Source organism: Phalacrocorax carbo, chromosome 8 (genome assembly GCF_963921805.1).
Source record: "Phalacrocorax carbo chromosome 8, bPhaCar2.1, whole genome shotgun sequence".
NCBI lineage: Eukaryota > Metazoa > Chordata > Aves > Suliformes > Phalacrocoracidae > Phalacrocorax > Phalacrocorax carbo.
The window spans coordinates 6817577-6839750 of record NC_087520.1 but is presented as its reverse complement, the minus strand read 5'-3'; the positions used below and the strand labels follow the sequence as shown (position 1 = coordinate 6839750).

At 57.4% G+C, this 22174-nt stretch overlaps 2 protein-coding genes across 3 annotated transcripts in view; both read left to right on the top strand.

Moving 5' to 3' along the window:
* The first annotated feature begins 3724 nt into the window (after positions 1 to 3724).
* Positions 3725 to 9952, top strand: LOC104050712 (zinc-binding protein A33-like). The gene is given in 8 exon segments (XM_064458464.1): positions 3725 to 3746; positions 3749 to 3889; positions 4504 to 4778; positions 5369 to 5464; positions 7190 to 7423; positions 7799 to 7818; positions 8598 to 8713; positions 8820 to 9952. Coding segments are annotated over 8 exon segments (1449 nt in total). The 3' UTR covers positions 9365 to 9952.
* Positions 9953 to 14559: 4607 nt separating this feature from the next.
* FLT4 (fms related receptor tyrosine kinase 4) overlaps positions 14560 to 22174 on the top strand; it is a 60443-nt gene continuing 52828 nt past the window's right edge. For both annotated transcript variants that reach the window (XM_064458463.1, XM_064458462.1), the window contains exon 1: positions 14560 to 14816. In XM_064458463.1, coding sequence (XP_064314533.1) covers positions 14759 to 14816 — 58 coding nt within the window. In that variant the 5' untranslated portion in view covers positions 14560 to 14758. The remainder of the gene's footprint in view (positions 14817 to 22174) is intronic.

Sequence of the window (22174 nt, the reverse complement as noted above, 5' to 3'; positions counted from 1 at the left end):
TCTACAGGGGACGGGACGGTGGGTGCAGGGGGGCACAGACCAGCGAGTGCAGGAGTCACCCACTGAGGGGCTACCCAGCACCTCCCTGTGGCAGGACCTGAGTGCTCCAGCCCCAGTTTACCCCTTTGCCCCCCTCTCCTACCCCGCTCAGGCAGAGCCATGGGAGAGAGAGGGATCCAGAGGAATCAAAGTCCACGGTGTTTATTTGTATTCAAAACAAAGTGAAAAAGGGAAATCAAAATGCAAAGCTGCTCAGCCCCTGCCGAGTTTTTCTGCCTGCGGTTGGATAGCCGACACACAGGACTGATACAGTAGTCAGCAGTTTCTTCCCCTTCCACTCGTGTATGGCTGGTGAACCCCTCCAGCAGCCGGACCCACTGCACTCCCGACTTCATCTCCCTCCCTCTGTAAGTCCAAGCAGTGCCTCTGACACCCGTCTCCAAGAATACATGTTTACTGCATGGAGTGGAGAACCGCGTAAGGGTTTGGACCCAATCCATGAGCTTTTGGCCAGACCCTTCCCAATCCACGTTATCCTTCATCTCCCCAGTGCATAATCAGGCTCTCCAAACACAGCATTCTCAGGTCCCAGCCCAGAGCTTTGAGCTCCCCAAGAGGAATAGGCTAAAAAAAGAAAGAAAAACATTATATTGCCAACTGAAGTGAGTGCTGAAAGGAAAGAGATGCCAGGAGCGCTTAAACAAGAATTCGAGACCAGGGGACGCTTGGGTGTGTGTTTTCAATCCGCAGATGGGAGACGTGTTCATTGGGAAATGACTGCCACTCACTGCTTTAGATCTCATAGCTGGTGTCCCAGAAAGTTAAATGGCCATGATGAGGACATCCCCACCTGTATTAGAACTTTCTTCTGGGATTGATGGATTAGTGCAGTGTGTGGTAAAATGGTGCCGCTCCTCCTTTGGCTCTGAAACCTGTGTTGGCAACTCAAACTTACAAAGATGGAGATGAGCAATTTTACGTGGGCAATCGGTCCTGTCGGCAGCAAGGTGAGTTATTTGGGAAAATCACATCAAGACACCAGGGGGTCCAGGGCTCCCTTGGGTGCTGCGGGGTGTTCTGTGGCACCTGGACCCAGCTGGCAGCAGCATGCCTTGGGAGCAGAGGAGTGCATGAGAGCAGCACCCTGTGCCAGCCCCGGAGGCAGGGTGTCCACTGCCACGGCCCCAGCCTGGTGCTGCAGTGGGTGGATGCTCCTGCTGCTCACACTGCAGAGTGCCCAGGACCAGGTTCAGATGGGGCTAACAGGGGAACTAATGGGGGGAATCAACATCAGCTGAGCTACACCAAATTCTGCTGTTTTAGGGCAAAGCTTCAGTTATCTGGGTACAGTGGAGTTCACCTTCTCCGAATACCAGGCCTGCAGCTGCCCCGGGGTGCATGGAGGTGCAGGATGGAGGCTGTCACCTCCCTGGGCTCTGTAACCAGCCCCACGGGGAGGGATGAGCTCTCCAAACATACCACAGATGCTGATTCATGGGGACATCTCCCAGCACTGATGGCTCAGGCTGCTGGGGGAACATAACCTTTTACAGCACATTCCAGATCTCTGCTGAAAAGCAATTATTGATGCTTTTACCTCTGGGCAGAGCTGTACAAATAATGGATCATGTCTCTGCAAGCTGCAACAGGTCAAGGAGCAGCACTCTGGCTCACCCCGGGCTGTGTGTCCTGGGCTGGGCATCTTGCCTGCTGGCTTGTGTGTGTATATATTGTGTGTCTGTGCATAGCCTATAATGCTGAAGAAACAGTGGCAAAGACATGAGATCAGAGGCTGGACACGGGTGATGAAGCCATTTCCTTCTCAAAAGGATGCATCTAAGCAGATGATTCATTCAGCTCCCATCCAAAACCCACCACTCCAAAACCAGCTATTTCTTGAGGATTGCTGGTGCATGGCAGGAGGATGACATGTAACGCCAGCCACTCTCCTGCTGCACAGGCGCTACCCGCTCGCACAGCGGCTGCAGGACACTGGGCTGTCATCAGTCACTGCTCCCAGCAAGCCCCATCCCATTTGCGTGGTGAGATCCAGCCTACTGGAACCACAAAATTCCGCAAATGTGGGGAGCGAGGTTTTGGTGCATTAAGTCACAGCTAAGTGGAGATTGTTCAGTCATCCCTGGATCCCTGTGTCATCCCTGGGTCCCAGTGTCCCCATCGTAGTGACTTTCCATGGGGACCCCACTGAGTTGTGCAGTGAGGAGGGGAGAAAGACAACAACGGAAGAAGGTTCAGTCCATTGGAAAAAAATCCTGCCTGGCGAGTGCTTCCCATCTGCCAGTGCCTGGCGAGCAGCAGGGGCTGAGCATCCCTGTCCCGCTGCCACCATGGGGACTGGAACAGGAGGGTGCAGCCAACCCCTGCCTTGCTTAACCAGCTGGAGCAGGTCCTGAGCACCCAGAATAACTGTGTTGGGGCTGGCAGCATGTTTGGGCATGGCCTGGCCTTGTTGGTGTCCACAGATGCCACTTGTTTGGGTGCCCAGAGGCGTCAGAGCACTTTCACAGTAGCCCACATCCTCCCTGCTTCTCCATGGCATCTCCTGGAGCTCCATGCTCTTGCTGGGGGCACCCGCAGCCCACCCCACCACACACTCTCCAGCATTCACACTGCCTACGCCAGGGCTCTGCAGAGCAATGGTGAGCAACAAGGAGCTTCAGCTCGTCACTGCTTTGTGCCTGGGTGGTTGCAGAAGGCTGCGCAGGGTACATCTCACCTGCCCATGGCCAGCATCCCCCAGGACCGATTACTCCTCGTGTAGTCAGTGATGCTCAAAGTCCAAACATAAGCACAGGGTCTGGCTGAGCATATGACCCTGAGGGGCTGGCAGAGACAAGGGGGAGCCCAATGCCTGCAAGCAGGGCTGTTGTGGCCACATGCCAGTGAGCAAGCATGCACAGGGCAAGCGAAAGCCTGGCAAAATACCTCGGACAAGCATATGAAGATGAGTGGAAACACTTTCTGCATTAATTGCACTGCTCTAATGGCGAGAAAACACAAAGCAGTAGGAGGAGGGTTGTAGATGGACACTGCCTGGCACATCTCCCTTTTGGGGGATGCTCTAACAGTGGTTAGAAGAGAGACAGCCTCTGCAACAGCTGCTTGCCCCTGTATGTTCCCTCCGTTTGATTTTCTTTGCTTTTACTTCCAGTACAACAGCTCTTGTAGTTTTTATCTGCCCATGTCCGCCAGCATTTGCTGCTTCCCACAACATCCCAGGGCCCAGCATCAGGTGACCACACAAGGATGAAAACTGTTAGGTCTTTTGCTAACAAGCCTGCAGCCCTTGTGATTCCTGAGCGAAACCTCAAGCCATGTCCGCAAAGCGTTGGTCTGAGCTACTCTCTGAAGGTCCTGTGAGTTGGAAAGCTGGCTCGGTTCCTGCAAGCTTCAGGCCTCTGGCGAAGGGAAACGGGGAAGGGAGGGGAAGGTGTTTCCCCGGGGCTCGTTTCCACGCTGTCGTCGCTGAATGCAGCAGCGGGGCAGGGCGGGGCAGGGCGGGGCGGGGCGGGGCGGGGCGGGGCAGGGCGGGGCGGGGCGGGGCGGGGCGGGGCGGGGCGGGGCGGGGCGGGGCAGGGGCATTGCGTGGCGTGCCATCGCAGCGCCGTCCCGGTCACCACCCGCCGCGTATCGATCCCACTTCCAGGGGCGGGGCGCGAGGCCCCACCGCCTGTCCCGCCCTGCGCATACGTGACCACGTCACATGCCGGAGCCCCGCCCAGCTCCCCGCTGCAACTCCGTCCAATGAGCGGACGAGCGGGGAGCTCATCCGCACGGCGATTGGTCGAGGCGGACGTCAGTCCGCAGGCGGGGCGGGGCGGAGGCTCGAAGTGCGGAGGCTGCGGGCTGCGCGGAGGTGCGGTGCATGGTACGGCGATGGATGGCGGTGCATGGCCGGCGGGGCTGGCTGGAGGGGCATGGGGGTGCTAAGGGGGGGGTGGAGGGGCGTGAGCACGCTGGGCGCCCCGGGGTCGCGGGGTGCACCCGGCGGCGCGCACCCCAAGACTCGGGCCCCGGCGGGGTGCAGTGGGCGCTCGCCGCTCCGGGGCTGAGCCCCGCTTGCAGCGCGGGGGCTGCAGCACAGGGCCGCGGGGGTCACCCCGCGGCTCGCTGTCCCTGAGCCAGGGCACCCTGTCCCGTGGGCCCTGTCAGGGGCACGCGGCCAACCCCTGATAAACCCTGCGAGCAGTTTTGCTGAAGTAACAGGAAACAGAAAGTTGTTATTCTGCAAAGGGACTGAGCCTTTGCCAGGACCGCGCTGTACCTCCCACCGTTCAGGGCTGGATACAGCCAGTGCGGCGCCCGAGCAGGTCCTGTGCCCCTTGGCTAAGGTCTGGTAACCAGATGCTGCCCCAGAGCACCCAGCAGAGCCCAGCATGAGGAGAGGCAGAAGTCCACTGCAGCCCTGAGCGAAGGAGGAACGGGATTTTGGGAGGGTGGGGGCGTGGTGGAAAACTCAGTGTGAGATCCATGTGCCAGCAGGGATGGCAGGCAGGAGCCAGGACCGGAGCCTGCGGGAGGAGCTGACCTGTGCCATCTGCTGCGAGCTCTTCAGGGAGCCTGTCATGCTGGACTGCATGCACCACTTCTGCAAGGCCTGCATCCAGGGCTACTGGGACAGCTGTTCCCGTGTCCCCTCCTGCCCCCAGTGCCGCCGTGAGTTCCCCAGCCGGACTTTCCGCACCCACTACCTGCTGTCAGGGCTGGTGGAGAAGGTACGGCGCTGTGGTTCTGTGGAGCACCGGCACAGGATGCAGGTGAGTGGCTTCTGTGTGGCTGTGGACGAAGGGGATGGAGCTGCACGAGCCCTGTGCGGGCAGCAAGAGCCCACCATCCCCTCCTCCTGCAGTCAGTTCCCCCACTGGGGAGCCCTGTGTGCGCCTCACCTGGCCCAAGTGCAATGACATCTGTATCTCTTCCCAATTCATTCCCTCTCCCAATTTCCTTCTAGCTGTCTTTTGGACACTTTCTTTTCTTGCATTTATTTCCCTCACTGCTGTTCCCAACTTCCATCGCAGCCTGGTTGTTTCTCATGTGAGGACCACGCAGCTGGGGGTGAGGGCTGACTTGTGACTGCACAAGTCAGTGCACAGCACACAGGTTTTAAACCTTCTGCAAACAGATATCCCAGGCTGGAGCTCGCAGTCTTAAAAATAAACTTGTTTCATTATGTGCACATGTATATAATTCTCAAGCCTGTGCATCAGGTGCTTTCTTCTCCTTACTACCTTTATAAGAAATCCTGTTGCAGCCTCCCTCTAATGCTGGCCTCAGGAACCAGGATTGCTCCTGAATCACAGCAGAGTAGTGAGATGGTCTCCTCACCTTCTTTTCCTTGTTCCTGCAGAAGCACTTGGAAGATGCTTTGCAAGCTCGTCAGAAGGAAATGGAGAACTTTTTGAGGAGGAAGCATGCAACAGAGGAACATATCTGTGGCCTGACGGTAATGCCCTGTGACAGCAGCCTTTTGTACAGCCTCTGGGTTAATGTTCATAGGGGATCTGTGTATCACTTCAGCGAAGGTTTGGCTCAGCTTCCTGTAAAAATCTAGATAAATAACTGTGTAGGGATCTGAACAAACTCCCCTGCATGTAGGCCAAAGCCCATCACTACCGAATATTCAGTGGAGGCTTTGGGAAAGGCATTAAGCACTCATTAATGCACCATTTACAAGGTGTAGCAGAGCTGAGACAGGGTGAGTGGTGAGAGCTGTTGGCTGTTCTGGCCCTGCATGCTGCCGCTTTGGGAGAAGATTAATTCTTGGAAGCTCTAAAGTCCTCTTTTGTGTCTGAAGGGGTGGCAGCAAAGCTGAAGGAGCTGGGTCAGCAGCATCAGTGTTGGTGCTGCAGAGAGCAGTGGCCTTGACGCAAGGACTGTGTTTGGATTTACTGCAAAGCTCTGAGGTGATGTGAGAAGCCTGGGTGCTCTCTCCGGGCTCTGGTGGCACCAGGCTGCCTCCTTGTCACTGATCAATGAAGCAAGAACAGCCACAGGCTGACTGTGCTTCCTTCCTGAGTGATGTAAAAGTATTAAAAGCCAAGGAAGGAGGGTTTAAGGAAAACATAAGTAGTTCAGAGGTGAGATAAAACTGATGAGAGCCTGCCCTCTGACTTGAGCCTCTGATCCCCCCTGCCTGCACTGTGTTTCATACCTCTATCTCACTGCCAGATTTGGAATAGACCTTTGAGGTTAATGAAAAAGTGTTAGAAAATACATGCATGCGGCCGATGTCCCATGGCAGTGAATGAGCTAAGAGGTGCTTCAAGAGTAAAGGAGCAAATGGTTGCTCTGAACAGGGAGACCATGCACATCCTCTGCGGTTCTGGTGCATCAGCACAAGTACCTGCTAGAGCAAAGGGAGGCTGGGGTGCCGTGCCAGCTGGTGAGCCAGCTTCAGGTGTACTCTGGGGGAGATGGTTTTCCTGCTGGTAGAAAGGGATGTGCATTTCAGGAAGTGCTTCTCAAGACAAAAATAATGACGGCTAAGGTTGCACTTAAGAGATTAAAAGCTTAATTGGGAAAATAAAAAGTCATTGGCTGTCACATGTAAACAGACAGGAAGGCAGTGAGAACCCCATAAGGTTGGCTGGCAGACTAAACAACTGGAAAAAGTGACCTCTGAAAAGAGCTGAATGGGATTTTATCCCATGCGATTAACTACAGAGTTTAGTTTGTGCAGCTCCCCCATCTTTCCCATACAAACAGGAGCCCTGAGAGGCAGAGGCATCAGAGAAAAAGAGCAAGTTACCAGTGTCGGGCAGCTCTGCCCAGGGTCTGACACAATGTGAAATAAATGCTAGCTAACCTGAACAGCTGAGTCTGCAGCTCAAGAAAAGCAAGAGCTCCAGTCTTGCACACAAGCAAATTCCTGGTGGCGTGGGAGAGAGCTGCGGGGTCCCACTGTGGCTGTGTGGAAGGATTTCTAGCTAAGGTGACTGAGATATCGGTAGAGCTTTGTTTGTTTTTTGGTTTGGTTTCCCCCCACCTTTGGCTCTGCATTCTTGAAAGTTGTCCTTGTGTCCTGTTCTCCATCCAAAAAGTCGTAGGTATGTCTGAGACTCTCTGATTTCCAGGACTCTGTAAGCAGATTAACGGGCCCAGCCATCCCATGCACCTACTTGTGTATTTTAGCTGCCAGACTCATCTTCTGCCTTTTCCCTCTGCTCAGAAGGTGTCTGGGGAACTGAACTTGAAGATCCGTACAGAGTTCGCCAACCTTCATCAGATCCTGGAGGAAGAGGAGAGAGCTGTTTTGGCAGAGCTGGGCGAAAAGGAAGAGCAGTCACTGGCACGGCTGCACGGGGATGTTCACCGGCTGGAGGAGGGGATGTCAGTGCTGCAGAGGGACATAGAGCGCATAGAGCAGACCCTGAGCAAGATAGAAGAGGTGTCGTTGCTGGAGGTGAGTGTTCTTGGTTGACCCTGGCAGGAGGCCGAGGAGTGTTTCAGGATCTGAATTTGGGATGGGGGCAGTCCTAAATGACACTGTTAGGCTGTACCTGGAAGTTGTTCTCACTGCCATCCCTCCAGATTATCTACCCAATCCCTTGGAGTCTGGAGGATGTGGTGGGTCTCGGGAGTCTTCCTCCTTCTCTGTCACCCCTGTGAAATTGCATTGGCCACAGTGCCCAGACAGTTTCCCCCAGGGTGGGGGTCCTGGCAGGTTGGTTTCCTGTCCCTGTGCTGTGTGACAGCAGGAGGCAGAACAGGGAGCTTATTTGTGCAGCTGCATGAATTACAGACAGTGACTGCTAATTCTCTCTGCTCCTCACTGCAGGTGGAGAGCCTGGATATCAGGTACGTGTCTGGCATGAAAGAAGCTGATTTCCTTTTCAAGAGCTTATCTCTGTCCCTGGCTGGGACCACACAGGGGAGGGATCTTATCTCAAGTTCTAAAAGCATCACAAATTGCTCAGCGAGCTGCTGGTGCTGTGCAGGCGGGTGCTGGTCACCAGCACGTGTTGGATGCTCTCCCCAGGGAGCATGTGTGTCAAGACGGCTGGGCTGGAAGAGTGGGTGGAGGAGACAGGCTGGTTCGGAATGGGTGCAAAAGCCATGCATGCTGCAGGCAAGAACAGTGCTGATGCCACAGTCTTTGGGTGCTTTGGCTTTGCCCTGCACTTTCTTAGCTTCTTACAGCTCATGGGGCTGCAAAACTGACCTCGAGGTGCACATTTATCTGAGGCTGCAAGTAGCTGAGGACCAGAACTGCTGTAGGGGAGCATGTCCCTGTCCCTTCCCTCCCTAGGGACTGCAGTGGGATGCAGCCCAGCTCTGCAGGCCTGGCCTGTTCACCCATGCAGGAGTCCTGCTTTGTTGTGCTGGTCTGCCATGAGTCGCCACTTCACGAGCGGTGCTGCCAGATCTGTCTCTGTCCGCAACACCTCTGCACCAATCCACTTACCATGCTGGGGGTAGCGCCACATCAGGGGGAGTAAGCAGCTGCCAGGGAGGTTCATATGCAGTCTTTACCAAATCCGTCGCATCAGTAGCATGCTGTGATCCTGACAACGCTCTTCCCGCAAGGCTTGCTAGAGGCACGGCGGAGGGGTTGACTGCTGCTCTCTCTGCCCCAGGCCCTCGGTGCGTGTTGAGACCCAGCCTGCCTTCGACCTGGAGCACTACAGGGACAGCCGCAGTGGCCCTTTGCAGTACATCTTCTGGAGACGGATGTTGAAGTCCATCTGCCCTGGTGAGCAGACCAGTGTGAGGGATGGATGTGCGATGGTGGCAGGGCCGGGGATGCTCTGCAGAGGGAATATGCAACCGGTAAAATGCCATGCTCTATATCTCCACAGCCCCTGCCCCACTCACTTTCGACCCTGAGTCAGCCCACCCCAACCTGGTCTTCTCCAGAGACCTGACGGCGGTGACAGAGAGGAATCAAGCCCAGCCTGTCCCCAGCAGCCCCCGGCGCTTCCGTCAATGTGTCAATGTCCTGGGCTCACAGACCTTTGACAGCGGCCAGCACTACTGGGAGGTCTGGGTGGGCAGCAAAACAAAGTGGGACCTGGGGGTGGCTGCCGAGGCTGTGGACCGGGCAGTGAAGGTCAAGCTGTGCCCTGAGAATGGCTACTGGACGCTTCGCCTGCGGAACAGGACGGAGTACTGGGCCACCACCACCCCCTGGGTGCGCCTGACTCCCTGCCGGCCTCCCCGGAAAGTGGGGGTCTTTCTGGACTGCCGGGAGGGCACCGTCACCTTCTTCGATGCTGGGAACATGTCCCACCTCTTCACCTTCCACCAGGTCACTGCAGAGAGATACTGCCCCTTCTTCAGCACCTGCTTCAGTGATGGGAGGGAAAACATGGAGCCCATGCGCCTCTGCCACCTGGCCCTGTGAGGGACGGGGGAGTGGGGTGCTTTGGGCACACCAGCCTGGCACACCTCTCCCTTCAGAGCTGCTGGAGGGCTGCCTGGGGCTATGCTGGAGGCTGATCTTGTACATATGGACCTGGTGGGTGTTGGGGGGCTGGTTTAGTTTCATTTTGGGGAGGGAGGAGGAGGTTGAGTCTCTTCCCAGCTCCTGTCTGCCCTCCCTTCTGTGTGCTGTGGTCTGTGGGTACTGCACTGCATTCCAGGAGGTGCCTGGCACCCCTTGAACAACCTTCTATCCCTGAGGATTGCACAGTTCAGTAACTACCGCCACAGGGCTGCAGTGGAGGTGGCTGCAGGCTGTGTGCACCTCCTGTCCCTCTGTGCTCCCACCCTGTGGAGGAGGGGGGCAGTGGTCCCAGATCACTGTCGGGTGCTTCTTGACACTCAACTCTGTCCCTGGGGTGGGCTTCCTCTGCTGGAGGAGCTTTGTGGGGAAGGGCTCCAGGCTGGCAGCAGAGGGAGCTCAGTGCACGGTGTGGGACCCACTGCAGCCCAGGGACTTCTGGTGCTGTCTCCCTTCAACTGAAATCACTATTAAAATTCATTAGAAATATGACTGCCTGCTGGACTTGCTCAGGGCTTGCATGCTGGGAGTAGGTATCTATTGCACTGGGGTGTAGCACAGCCTGGGGACACAGAGCAGCCCTCTGGCCCCTGCTCCAGCCTAGGCTCCTTCCCTCCGCCTGCAGCACAGGAGGCATGAAGGAGCCACTGCTTGCTCAGCCCTTCCCTTGTACCATTCCCTGCACATCTTGCAGTGACTCTTGGCATTTTGCTTTACCCCCTCCCTGTGTTGGGCTGCTCGGGAACAAGGTGGGGGGTTGGCAGCCCTGTGGGGTGGGGAGGGTTGTCTGAGCTCACTCTCGTGGGTTTTAAGATCCAGTCTCCTCTGGCCTGCCTGGGTCTTAAGGATTTGTATATGTGAAAAATGTAAAGTCCCATTTCAGGCCAACTTACTGAGACCCCCAGCAGCCTTTGCCCAGAGCGAGTGGTCCGAGCACGGCTCTTTGCCCGTCAGCCCCATGCGGCTCCACTGGCAGCGCTGCCCCTGCGGGAGGGTGGCCTGAGGCTCCTGGGAGGTTGGGGCAAGTTGAGTGGATTTGGCTGCTGCTGTTTGTGCAGGGGGAGGGGAGCTGGCTGCATCCCCAGCTTGCTTGGTCTCCGTCATGAGTCAGTGGTGTTGACTTGAGGCAGGAGGTGCTGGGGTGGGTCCGAGCCTGGCTGGCAGGAGCAATGGGTGGGAGGGAGGATGGCAGTGCCTGGGGTGGGTGGGATTGTCGTGTTTATCCCACTGAAGTCCATTCCAGTGTCAAAGCAGAATTGGGAATTACCCCAATCCTGCATAGCCCCCAGTGCTGACTGGAGCCTGCAAATTCCTCCTCTGCAGAGGCCCAGCTTTCTGTGCTAGGGGAAGGGCCAGGCACAGGGGCTTTCCAGCTCCTGCAGCTGGGCACAGGGACGCTTGTCAAAGCAAGTCCTTCACTGGTCATCCCCCTGCCCAGTGGGGTTGGGATAGGGGGCCCTGTCCTCCCACAGTGCCACAAGAGACATTCATTCCCCTTTACAGTGCAGCACTGTCACAGCATGCCAGCACCGGGCTCCACTGTAGTGCCTGGTTTTGGGATTGCCTAATGCCTGTGCTGGGGCAGGAGAAGATGTAGTGCCCAGCCAGAAAGCAGGATGACCCATGCAAGGTGCAGACAGATGCGTCGTCCTGTGCAGCAGCACTGAGAGCCTGGGGCTCTGCTGGGCGTGGGGTGGAGGCGGGTGCAGACGGGACCCAGTTTTTGGGAAACTGCTGCTCTGTGCAGCCTTGCTCAGGAGGGGCTGTCAGGGGATTCTGGTCCCTCCTGGTCCCCAGTTGGGCTTTAGCTGGGGAGTGACCCCTGCTCCCTCTCTGCTGAGTGCCTGGGCTGGACTCTAAGCCTCCTCTCGGGGCTCCTGCCTCATCCTCTCACTGCCCCCCAGCCTCAGCTCAAATAAGAGTGGAGAAGAGAGCTGTTAGCTTGGAAATGCTGCTGTGAGCAGGAAGAGGTCCCAGGGGACTGTCGTCCCCTCTCTAAGGGCTGGGAGCCTCTGCAGGAAGTTGGGGCTGGTTTGAACGCAGCAGGGAGCTGCAGCTGGGGGAGCTGAAACCCATCGTCCTCCTTGACCTGCCCCAAAACTGCAGGCAAGTAAGGCTGGGCAGCAGCAGGCAGCTGTCCCCAAAGTGTGAGGGGGAGCAGAGCTGCCAGGCACTGGCAGGCAGCGAGCACAGCCGGCTTCGGCGGCTGCCGGCAGGCAGGAGGGCGACAGCCAGCTCCCACTGCCCACCGCTGCCGTGTGCCGTGTGGGCTGGTGTGGCGGCACAGGCTGCGCGCAGCTCGCTGTGACGTGTGCCAGTGCCATCGCTGCCACCTCCTACACCTTCCCCTTGCCAAAGGCAGAGCTGGAGAGCAGTGAAACCTGCTTGTCCCAAATCCCTGGGCTGAGCAGCCTGCTGAGGATGCACGTCCTTCCTCCTTCTCCTTCTGCCAGGTTGCGTGCAGTGGCCAGAGCGTGTTGCTCACAGGCAGAGCTGTGTTTCGGGGTATGATGTCCTTGCCTGGCCCTGCTGGCGAAGGGCTTTGGGAGGAAGGCTGGGGCAGGCAGAGCCCCTGTCCTGCATGCAGCACATATGGTGGCTCCTACATGTGGGGAAAACACTGCTCTGGGCTGCCATACATGCAGTGTTAGCCTGGCAAGGAAATGCTGCCTGCCGTTAAATGCTGTCTGAAGATGCATTTCACTGATAAACCATAGCACTGCGGAGTAGAAACCGCGGGTGCAGAGTGAATGCAATGACCGGCTGGGCCTGGCCCTGGGTTTGGGCAGGAGGGGACAGGGATGGGTGAGTGGGCACCATGGGGGTGAAGCACCCCTCTGTGCTCCAGCATTCGGGTTCTGCACCTGCCAGGGCTGGTTCTCGCCATCTGTCCCCAGGACCAGGCTGTATTTTCTCTCTAAGTTAACCTTATCTTTTTGTCCCTGGGTGTTCTCAGACTCACCCCAGTGTGCCTTTCCCATAGCCATGTCTGGGTCTGGGCAGTGTCTGGCAGCTCCTGCCCTGGTCCCCTGCTGTAATGAGTCTGTGTCTTTACGCCGTGGTTTGGGGAAGCCCTTGCTTCCTCCGGTCTCCCCACGTGCCGGAAGAGGGGCAAGATTTTAAAATAAGATCCCTTTGTTTCCCAGGGTGGCAACAATGGAAAGGTCCCATCGGTCCCACAGTCACCCTGTGTTTGTCATGGAAAATTCCCCGTGGCGGGGCGAGCCCTCCCCAGCGTCCTGCCGTTAGATGGCAGCATGGACGGGCTGGTCCCAGTCACCACCGCCTGCATGGTGCCACATTTGTACTGCAATGGATGGAGGATGCCAAAAGCCCTTGATTTTGGGGGTTCCAGAGGATTCCCCCCACACCCCAGGTCAAACCCTCTGCTCTTCTCACACTCAGCCTCTCCAGGCAGCCCTCGGGTCATGCATTTTGTCCAGCATCTCAGTGGTGTGATGTGATTCATCCCTCCATCACTGTTCACACCTCATCACCTCGCTGCTCATCTCAGGTGCATGACGGCTCCTGGTGGTCATGGTGGTCCCCAGTATGGGTATGCTGCCGTGGCGGGGAGCTCCATGGCTGCCCCATCCCTGATCGCAGCCCCTGGCACTGGGGAGTGGTCTGATCCCGCAATCCCAGCTCTTCACTCCGCAGTAGTGGCCAGTGCTGCCCCTCTCTGCAGTCCCTAGCCCTGCCTCATCACCCCATCATCATGCTGAGTTTTAAAAATCTCTCTAGAAAGTTGCAGGGGTTTGAGCACCCACCTGGGATGGAGGGACACCATCATTTTCTGTTCCTTTGAGATGGAAGGGGGAGGTGGTCCAAGATGAGTCTGCTGAAGAGCAATGCAGCCAGCGGTCTCAGGGTTAAAAACTCACTAATTAGGCTGGGGGGAGCTGGGTAAAATAACTTTTGTGGCTTGGAGCCCCTCTGATGGCTCCAGGAGAGGGACAGGGTGATTTCTTCCATGGGTTTGGCAACAAGAGCCGTTGAGTGCACAAGAAGTTTTCATGCCTTTTCGAAGCCATGAGCACATGGTTCTCATTCAGGATTTTTCTTCACTGTCTGCAAACATGCACAATTAATAACCCCCCTGGGTGCAGCGTGGGGCTGTGCTTATTTATCCGTTCGGCGCTCACTGGGTGCGCAGGCAGCCAGCCAGGGCTGTGCCCGCCGTGCAGCCGCACTCCCAAAGCACTGCCATCACCTCCATCTGCAGTGTGTTCACAGTTGGTTTGCACCGAGCCAGAGCCGCTGTCGCTGGCAGTGGCAGTGCTGTAGAGGCAGCGCTGCTGGCACATGAGGAGTGGCACACTCACCATCCCGCTGCCAACGTCACGGTCGTGCATGGGTTTTGGTGTACACCTGCCAGAGAGGGGTGTGTGTGCTGCGTGTAACGGTGCTGTGGGGGGCAACATGTCTGCCTCCCACTGCTGGCAGTGTGCATGCATGGACAGCATGAGCAGGGGGCCCCTAGTGCTCCCCCAAATGAGTAGGGGTGCAAGGGTGTGCACACAGGTGTGAGAAAGTGTGTGTGCATCTTTGTGTGCCCCTGGGGGCTGCAGGAGGAGTTGGGGTTCAGGGGGCATGTGCAGCATTGTGCGCCTGAGTGCGTGCATACAGGTGTGATGTGTGGGCTTGGGGGGGGATGGGGGTGCACGCAGGCATGAGGGGGTGTGTGCAGGCAGATGTGAGATGGGTACGTTCACGTGAGGTGTGCGCACACCGGGCGTATTTGTGTGCAATCCCTCTGGTCTAAGAGGTCGGGATGTGTGCCCAGGTGTGCACAGGAAAGGAGATGCGTGGGCATTTGCACACGGGTGCGGGGCGATGTGCGTGCACACAGATGCAGGTGGGATGCACAGGTGTGGGGGGTGCTTGGGTGTACGAGGGGCAGGGGTAATGCACATGCACGCACGCAGGTGCGGGACACGCTTACACCCCGCTGCAGGGGGATGCACCCCTAGGACACGCACGCACCCACGCAGGTGCGGGGATGCAGACACCCCGCCGGTGCCCGGAGCCGCAGGTGCGGGCCCCCCCCCCCGTCCCCGCCCCGCCCGCCCCGCCCCGGCCCGCCCCGCCGCCCGCCCGGCGCCCCGCGGGTTCGGCGGAGGGCGGCGGGCGGCCCGGGCGGGCGGAGGAAAAGGAAGCGGCCCCGGTGCTCCCCGCCCGCCGCCGCCGCGCGTCGCCGCAGCTGGGGCGCGGCGGGAGCAGAGCTCGGGTGCGGGGGGCTCCGCACCGCATCGCTCCGCGCCGCCCCGCACGGACCTGCCCGCAGCCCCGGAGATGAAGAGAGTTTGCACGCTGCCCCTCTGGCTCTGGCTCGGCATTGTCTCGGAGGCAGGTGAGCGCTGCGGGCTGCCCTGCCCGGCCGGTCGTCCCGCACCTGCGGGCGCGCTGGGGATGGGGGCTGCCCCGGCGGAACGGGACGGGACCCGGCGCTGCCCGCCCGCACGTCCCCCAGACCCCGCAGGGACCGGCGCTCCCCGCCCAGGGATCCCCCAGCCGCGACCCAGGGTCCCTCCAGCTCTGACGGGGACCGACACAGCCCGCCCTGGGATCCCCCATCTCCGACCCAGAGTCCCCTATCCCCGACGGGGACCAACCCAGCCCGCCTTGGGGTCCCCCAGCCCCAACGGGGGGATCCCCCAGCCCCGACCCAGGTTCCCCCAGCCCCGACGGGGACGCGCCGCGGTGCCCGCCTGGGTGCCCCCGACGGCTGTGACAGCGTCCCCGAAGGGACGGGACGGGAGGAACCTGCTGCCGTCCCTGCGGGGTTCGGAGACCGGGTGAGCCCACGCTGCGCCTGTGCCGCGGGTGTGCTCGCTGCAAGCGGGGAGAAGCCTCATCAGGCTCTGGCAGAAGGGGTTTCTTTGCGCGGGGAAGTGCCCGGCCAGGAGGGCAGCCTGGAGGCCGGCTCCCTGCTCTGTTTATTTATTTTTTTCATGCCCAGAGTCATTAATTTGTGAGTGTTGGGCAGCGTGTTGGGGAGGGAGGCGTGAGGAGGCAGTGATAGATGCGATGCCGTCCAGTCTGCCTCTCCCAGCGGTCTCTGGCAGCTCTGGTCTGCCTGGGAAGTCACCCAAGACAGATCCCAGTGAAATGCTTTTCCTTCCCATAGCACTTCTGGGGCAAAAGGCTGTTGGGGAGCGAGTCGAAACCCCTGGCCGCAGCTTGGGTCAGGTGGACGTGGAACCACAGCAGAAGTGGGGCTGCAACGCCCTTCCAGAGAAAAGAGACCATGGGGCAGAGCAGAGCTGGGTGGGCACTGCCAGGACAGCGGGGACGGGACATCAGCCCCACCAGCTTCCCCAGGGAAGCTCCTGCTTGCATGGGTAAAGCATTTACAGCCTGGATCGGAGTGAGACCAAGAGAAAGTTAGTAATGCTGGAAGCTTGCAATGTGGGGAGATGAATTTTGGGAGCATAAATAGAATTTTCTGTAGCCTCAGCTCAGTGACTCACTGTCACCGGCGGCGTTTGCTGCCATTGTCGAAGTGAGCTCACAGAAGGGCTGCGGGTCTGGCCATGGCGATGCAGAGGTGCGGTACAGACAGCATCGCTGGCAGTGGCACTGTGAACCTGCTCTGCCCAAAATGCTGCTGGTGGCTTTAGTGCCATGGGGCTGAAGGACCCACCAGGCTGCCAGAGCTCAGGGATTGCTCCAGGAGGCAGGACGGAAAGGGACCTGCTGGTGGCATGGCGGCGGGAGCTGCAGCTGTTCAGAGCTCTCTTGTTAGCAATTTGTAAAGCATGGTGTAGCTGTTCTCAGGTTCTTTCATCTCCTGGAGGTGCGGGGAGCGGTGCCTGGGAGGCTCTGGCCAGCGTGGCTGCATGATGTGTGGGCCTCGTCAGCACAGGGCTGTGCGGAGCTTTGAAGCTCTCCAGCACTGTCTGATTAGCACAGCGATGAAGGGCGATGCAGAGTTCAAGTAGGGGAACCGTACCCTGGGGATTTGCTGCCTCTTTAGTTCTACCTGAGACCAATTCATCAGTGCGTAAAGGACCCACAAATTCCTCATTAACCATAATCCTAACTGGGTACAAATATTTTCTCCCCTTGGGAGCAGGGACAGGGATGTGAGACTTACACCTGGGAAGGGTGAAATATTCATCTCAGGATCATGAAAGGTCTGTTCTGGCTCTAGGTCCTGCATCATGCTTGCTCCTGCACCCAAGTACCTGGATAAATGGGCCAGTGCTCGGAAGGGATGCCATGTGTAAGAGCACACAGGCTCTCTGTCCCAGCTCTGCGGTGCTCCCAGGATGGAGTGGATTTGGGGTGCTGCCCTTTGCAGGCAGTGTGGTGCAGGAGTGGGCAGAGGTTCAGCCCCATCATCCCATGGTATCTTGGGGTAACCCTTTGTGGATGGCAATGGGGAGAGCATGTGCTCCCTGAGCCATGATGCTCTGGGCACAGAGCAGCACTGACCACCCCACAGCCAAATAATCCTGCTGGGGACTCTGGCATGCTGCATTTAGGAGCATATGCCCTTTGCATGAGGGAAGGGCCTGTGCTTGTGTAGGACCTGAGCCGATCACCTTGGCGGCTGCTGCCTGCCCTCCTCTAAGATCACGCAGACCTCCCCGGCCGGGTGTTCGGACAGCCCCGCACTGACCGTGCCAGCAGCAACATTCGCCTTTGCAGCTGGGACTTGAAGCAGTCACTTTATTGCAAGTAATAAACATGAGCCATTTCAGCAACACCCTTTCATGCAAAAGCCCACGAGTGCACAACAAAGCCCACTCTGGCTTAACCCAGCCGCTTGTTAGTGATGAAACAGAGCCAGGGCCTCCAAGGAGGAGCTGAGTGATGGGAGGGATGCAGCCCATGGTCCCTGGGGCTGCCAGGAAAGGGGTAGCACATGGCCCCCATGCTCCACCATCTGCTTAGGGATAATTCTGGAGGAATGGGCTGCAACTACCACTCTGGGATTTGGCTTGGGCATGTGAATCTGCAGCCCACTGCCTGCCCAAACAGCCACAAGGGTGTTGCTGAGCTCAGTTTGACATCTGGTCAGGGGACACTCCCCCAGCAGCACAACATCCCCAGCCCACACAGGCAGGGCAGGAGGGGGCTTACTCCAGCCTGTCCCACCCCACTCTGCTGCATCTCTCCCATGGGCATGTTCCACATGAGACCACTGTCCCGGGGTGTCTCTTGGCCCCGTGTTGGTGCGGTGTTTTCCAGGGCAGGCGTGGGAAGGGCAGGTGCTCCTGGCCAGCCAGGAGGGAACAGGCTGTTCCTGGCGTCCCAGGGCAGTTCCTGGGGAGGGAAAGGGAGAGCAGGATCCCACGGGAACGGCAGCAGGAGGGAGCTGTGGCCAGGCAGCAGTTTCTTCAATGCCGTACAGGGCATCTACAGCGCTCAGGAGGTTGCTTTGCAGAGTGGCTGCGGAGCAGAAGGGGGCTCTTGATGGGTCCCCAGGTCTGCCTGGTTCTCAGCAGCTTTGGGGAGCAACATGAGCCCTGGAGATAGTGCCCATCTCCCCCACCTTCTCCCCAGCCACTTAAGCTGGTGCTGCAGAGGTGTTTCCAAATGAATGTAGTGTCTTTGCATTCAGCCTGCTGGTCTGAAACAGCCCCAAGCAATGGGGGCAAGGTGGGGGGCTCCCTCACCCCCAGTTTGGGGCGGGGGGGCATGTATTTAAACCCAGTGGCAGGGGAAAGCTGCAATGAACTGATGGGGGCGATGGGGGCCCTGCAGGTGTGGGGAGAAGCAGAAAGCCCTGCAATGGCTGGACCCCACAGGCTGCACTGCCCATGGAAAGTGGGGAGCTGGAGCAGCTCATGTGGTGGTTTCCGTGCAAGGAACGACTACACATCACAGGGCTCTTCTGCTGGGAAAGACAGGCCGGGCATTGTAACAGGGGGCTGCAAAATCACTGCTTGCCTGGAGAAGGCAGTTCCTGGTGGGTTCCCATGGTAGGAGGATGAGGAACATGGCGGGAGGCCGGTGCCTTGTTGCACACCACCATGCAGAGCTGGAGCTCACCATCACAGGGTCTTGTGGGTGATAAGACATTTGCCTGGGCCCAAAGGCAGTTGTGTGTGGAAAAATACTTGGGTTTGCAAGGAAAAAATCCACAGGTGGTTAATTAAAGCTGAAAGCCCCCTTTCCCACCTCGATTGTGAGCCAGAGGTGCCCAGCACCATGTTTTGCCTTGACCTGCCCCAGGCAGATCCTGCAAATCTCTGCCTGGGTAAGGGGCAGCAGGGAGCCGGGCACGCAGCCCCCAGAGGGTCCCATGCCACCTGGGTGCCATGGAGGGGACCGTGACTACCTGGTGCATGCGAGTGTCTGCTGGGGGACGCCAGTGCTGAGCCTTGCCCTGGGCCAGAGCTGGAATTATCTTTTGTCCTTCATTAGGAGAAGAAATACTGCTGCAGCTGCACTGGCATCTAGTGACTGGTTAAATTAATTCCAGGGTTTTTATTGCCTCTGGCTATCCCAGACCTTTGTTTCTTGTTTCACGTTGTTAAAAGGGAGGGTTAGCCGGGTCCCAGGGGGGCTTTTTCTCTCTGGTCAAATAGTTCTGATGTTTTCGGCACACAGTATTATTGCCCATCTGCGGTGCCTCATTGTTAACGCAAAATAGTGGAAGTGGAGATGGCCTGTGGTCAAGTCGGCAAGGAGGCATGAGCCCTTGAGCCCAGTGTGACCACTCGTTTTGCTGAGCGGCTGTGGGCAAATCGCTCCATCTCATAGGTGCAAGTTCAGCAGAAGGAGAGTGAAAACCTGGCCCCACGGCAGCCAGTGGCAAAACTCCCACTAAGTTTTATAAGTTGAGAATATTAAGTGGGGAGTCTCTCCTGGAGTCGTTTCCCTGCTGAGGTAGCAGAAACAGGTTTCAGCCAGTGACTTGTATTTCACCTTACAACTTCTCCCACGTGTGAATTGTTTTTGTTGCTGTATTTCTGCCCCCTCCTTCCAGGGTGAGGATCTCCAGCAGAGGCTTTGCGGGCCAAACCTGGAGGTGTCATGGGACAGACGTCATTTGCTAATGAGGGAGATCAGTTTAGGGGGTCAGGAAAAGACTCCAAACTGGGGAATCATAGAGAATGGGGTGTTGGGGAAAGGCAAGAGATACTCCAAGCAAGTGCTGTGGTCTCCCCGTCTCTGAGCATGTAATAACCAGGCAGCTGCTGCTCCCTTGCTCTGCTTCTGTGCAGTGAAAGGCAGCAAGGACCCCAGGACTATTCCCAGGAAGGACCATGAGAAAGGGCTGAGTGGGTTGCAGACCTTCCTGGTCTTTAACCCCATAACTGATGGGCAGAGCCCTGGAGTGAGCAGAGATAAAGAGGATATGAGATTTTTACCTGCCTGCAGCACCCAGTCTAGAGCTGGTTACAACTCTCAGCTGAGACTGGAAAACCCCAGCGCGGTTGGAGAGGGCTTAGCGAAAGAATAATCTCAGCCCTGCTCCCTGTCCCAGTGCATGCAAAGAGGGAAGTGAGTCAGAGTGGCTCAATGATGTTTTTGGGACCCGTTGCTGCCATGCAAGGTGTAGCCACCCACCCGCATGCAGGCTTGGAGGGGTTAAGCCTTCTCCTGGCCATGGCTCCAGTTTGCTGGGCAAATGCCAGCCAGCGTGCCAAGTCTGCCCGCCTGGGTCTGCGGTGCTAGCACCGGTGACGCAGCGCCCGTGTGCCGTCCCACCACAGCTGCATTGCATGGCATGGCAAGGCCACCCACGCGGGCAGGCTCCGGGGGCCGGGGCAGCCCACTGGAGAAGGGTTAAGTGAAGATGAGCGGTGCCGATGCCAGGCTGGGTGTCCAGGTTCTCCCTTGGTGGAGGTCAGCGGTGGTTCATGGGAAAGGAAAAATTGGCAGCTGGGCCGGATGTCCCTGCATTTCCCCTCTTCCTGCAGCCGCCTGAACGACGTTCCTTATTTAGCTTTCCTGACGGACAGGAGGAATCTGATGGCGGAAACTGTCACTGCCTGATAACAGCTCAGGGACCCCTTTATGATGGGCGGCACGGCAGGGAACAGGGCAGCGCTCCTCCTCGCCAGGAGGGGAGAACCGGGCAGCCAGGGCTGCCCTTTGCACCGGGTTTTCAGGGGTGGCTGCGGGGAGGGAGGGAAGGGCACTCGCAGCCCTTCCCTTTGTGCTGGTTTGTGTACAGACCCCCTCAGTGCTATTTAAAAGACTCTTAAGGCCAAGAAATGATGGCATATATATATTATATTGGCATTTTTTTTCTTCTTAATGGTGAGGCATCTGAGCTTGTGGAAAGGGCCATGGATGAGGAGAGGAGGCATGGAGCAAAGCCACCCTGCCAAGGTCTGAGACCAAGTGAGGCTTTCCACTCCCTGGCACTGAGGATGTAAAGGGCAGCCAAGGCTGGGATGCTTCAGCAGGAGCTGAGAGTGATGACCAGTGCCAGGAGTTGAGCGCACGCATCAGTAATGGGACTGGCTCCCATACAAGTGTGCCCTGACTGAGCAGATAAACGCTGCAAAGGACATGTTACTGCGTGTTTTATTGTCCCCAGCGTTCTCTCCATAGAGGATGGCATCTTGCTACTGTCTGAGCCTTTCTCTCATATGCGCCCATGGTGACCAGCCCCAAAACCACAAAAGGTCCTGAAATACAGCCTGTATTTCAATGTATCCATTGATTTTTATCTTGCATCTGTGGAGGCCACCAGGCTGCTCCCATACCAATAAAAGCATTGTTTCCATGGCAATTAATGTATTTAAAAAGGGCAGAATGTACAGAGAGACTGTATTTTTTTTTAAAGAGCAAGCCCTAAGCAAGGCAGCCCTTGCCACTGGCTGTTGGACTCTCAATCTGTGCAATGCACAGGTTGGCGTTGCTGTGCTCTGCTTCAGGATGCAGGGCATGGTGAGCTGGCTCAGCTGGGTTGGGTGGCACAGGGCTCACACAGACCTGTGCAAAGGCCATGCTAAAGCCTCACAGCCCTGAGATCACTGGTCTTCTGCTGCTCGGAGAGTTGTGTGTTCCCTGGGGTGGTTAGAGCTGCATGGTCCAAGGTGCGTGTCTGACCACTTCAGTTTTAGCTGAGCAATATAAAAAATCTCCCTGCAAGACTGAAGACCTCAGCAGGAACTTGCAGGAGTCGTTTCTGTGCTCTCTGAACAATACGACCAGGTCACTTACGTGAGCATCTGCGAGTTGCAGGATTGAGGTTTAAGCCATCAGACTATGCTGGTACCTCAGGACCAAATGCTTCTCACTTCAGCTAAGTTCAAATTCCTTTTGTGTTTGCTTTCTGTTATCAAGCAGCACAGGCAGGGAGATTGGTGCAAAGGGAATCACTGTATCAGTCCATTTGTGTTCATATGTTGCTTTATCAGTGCCACAGGTGCGTGCAAGGCTAGCAGACATGGGAAGGAAGCAGGAGCTCCTGCCCGAAACCCCAGTGCACGTTTCAGATGGCTGCTCTGGGGATGAGGTACCCATGGGGGATAACAGGACTTTACATCCTCCTGGCTATTCTGAGGCAGAAAAAGCAGCAAAATTCATATTGCAAGTTATTTGTTTACAATTATACGTGTTTCTTATGGTGTCGCTTCCTAGCATGATGCATAGTTGCCATTGCAGCGAGATGAGTTAACTTCCTGCTATACCTTCCTGGACAGGAGTCATCTCACCCGGGCCCCATCACGTAAATGTTTAGCGTGTAGCCTAAGGCACTTGCTCTACAGTCAGCAGTGGGGAGAAGGGCTTTTTTGG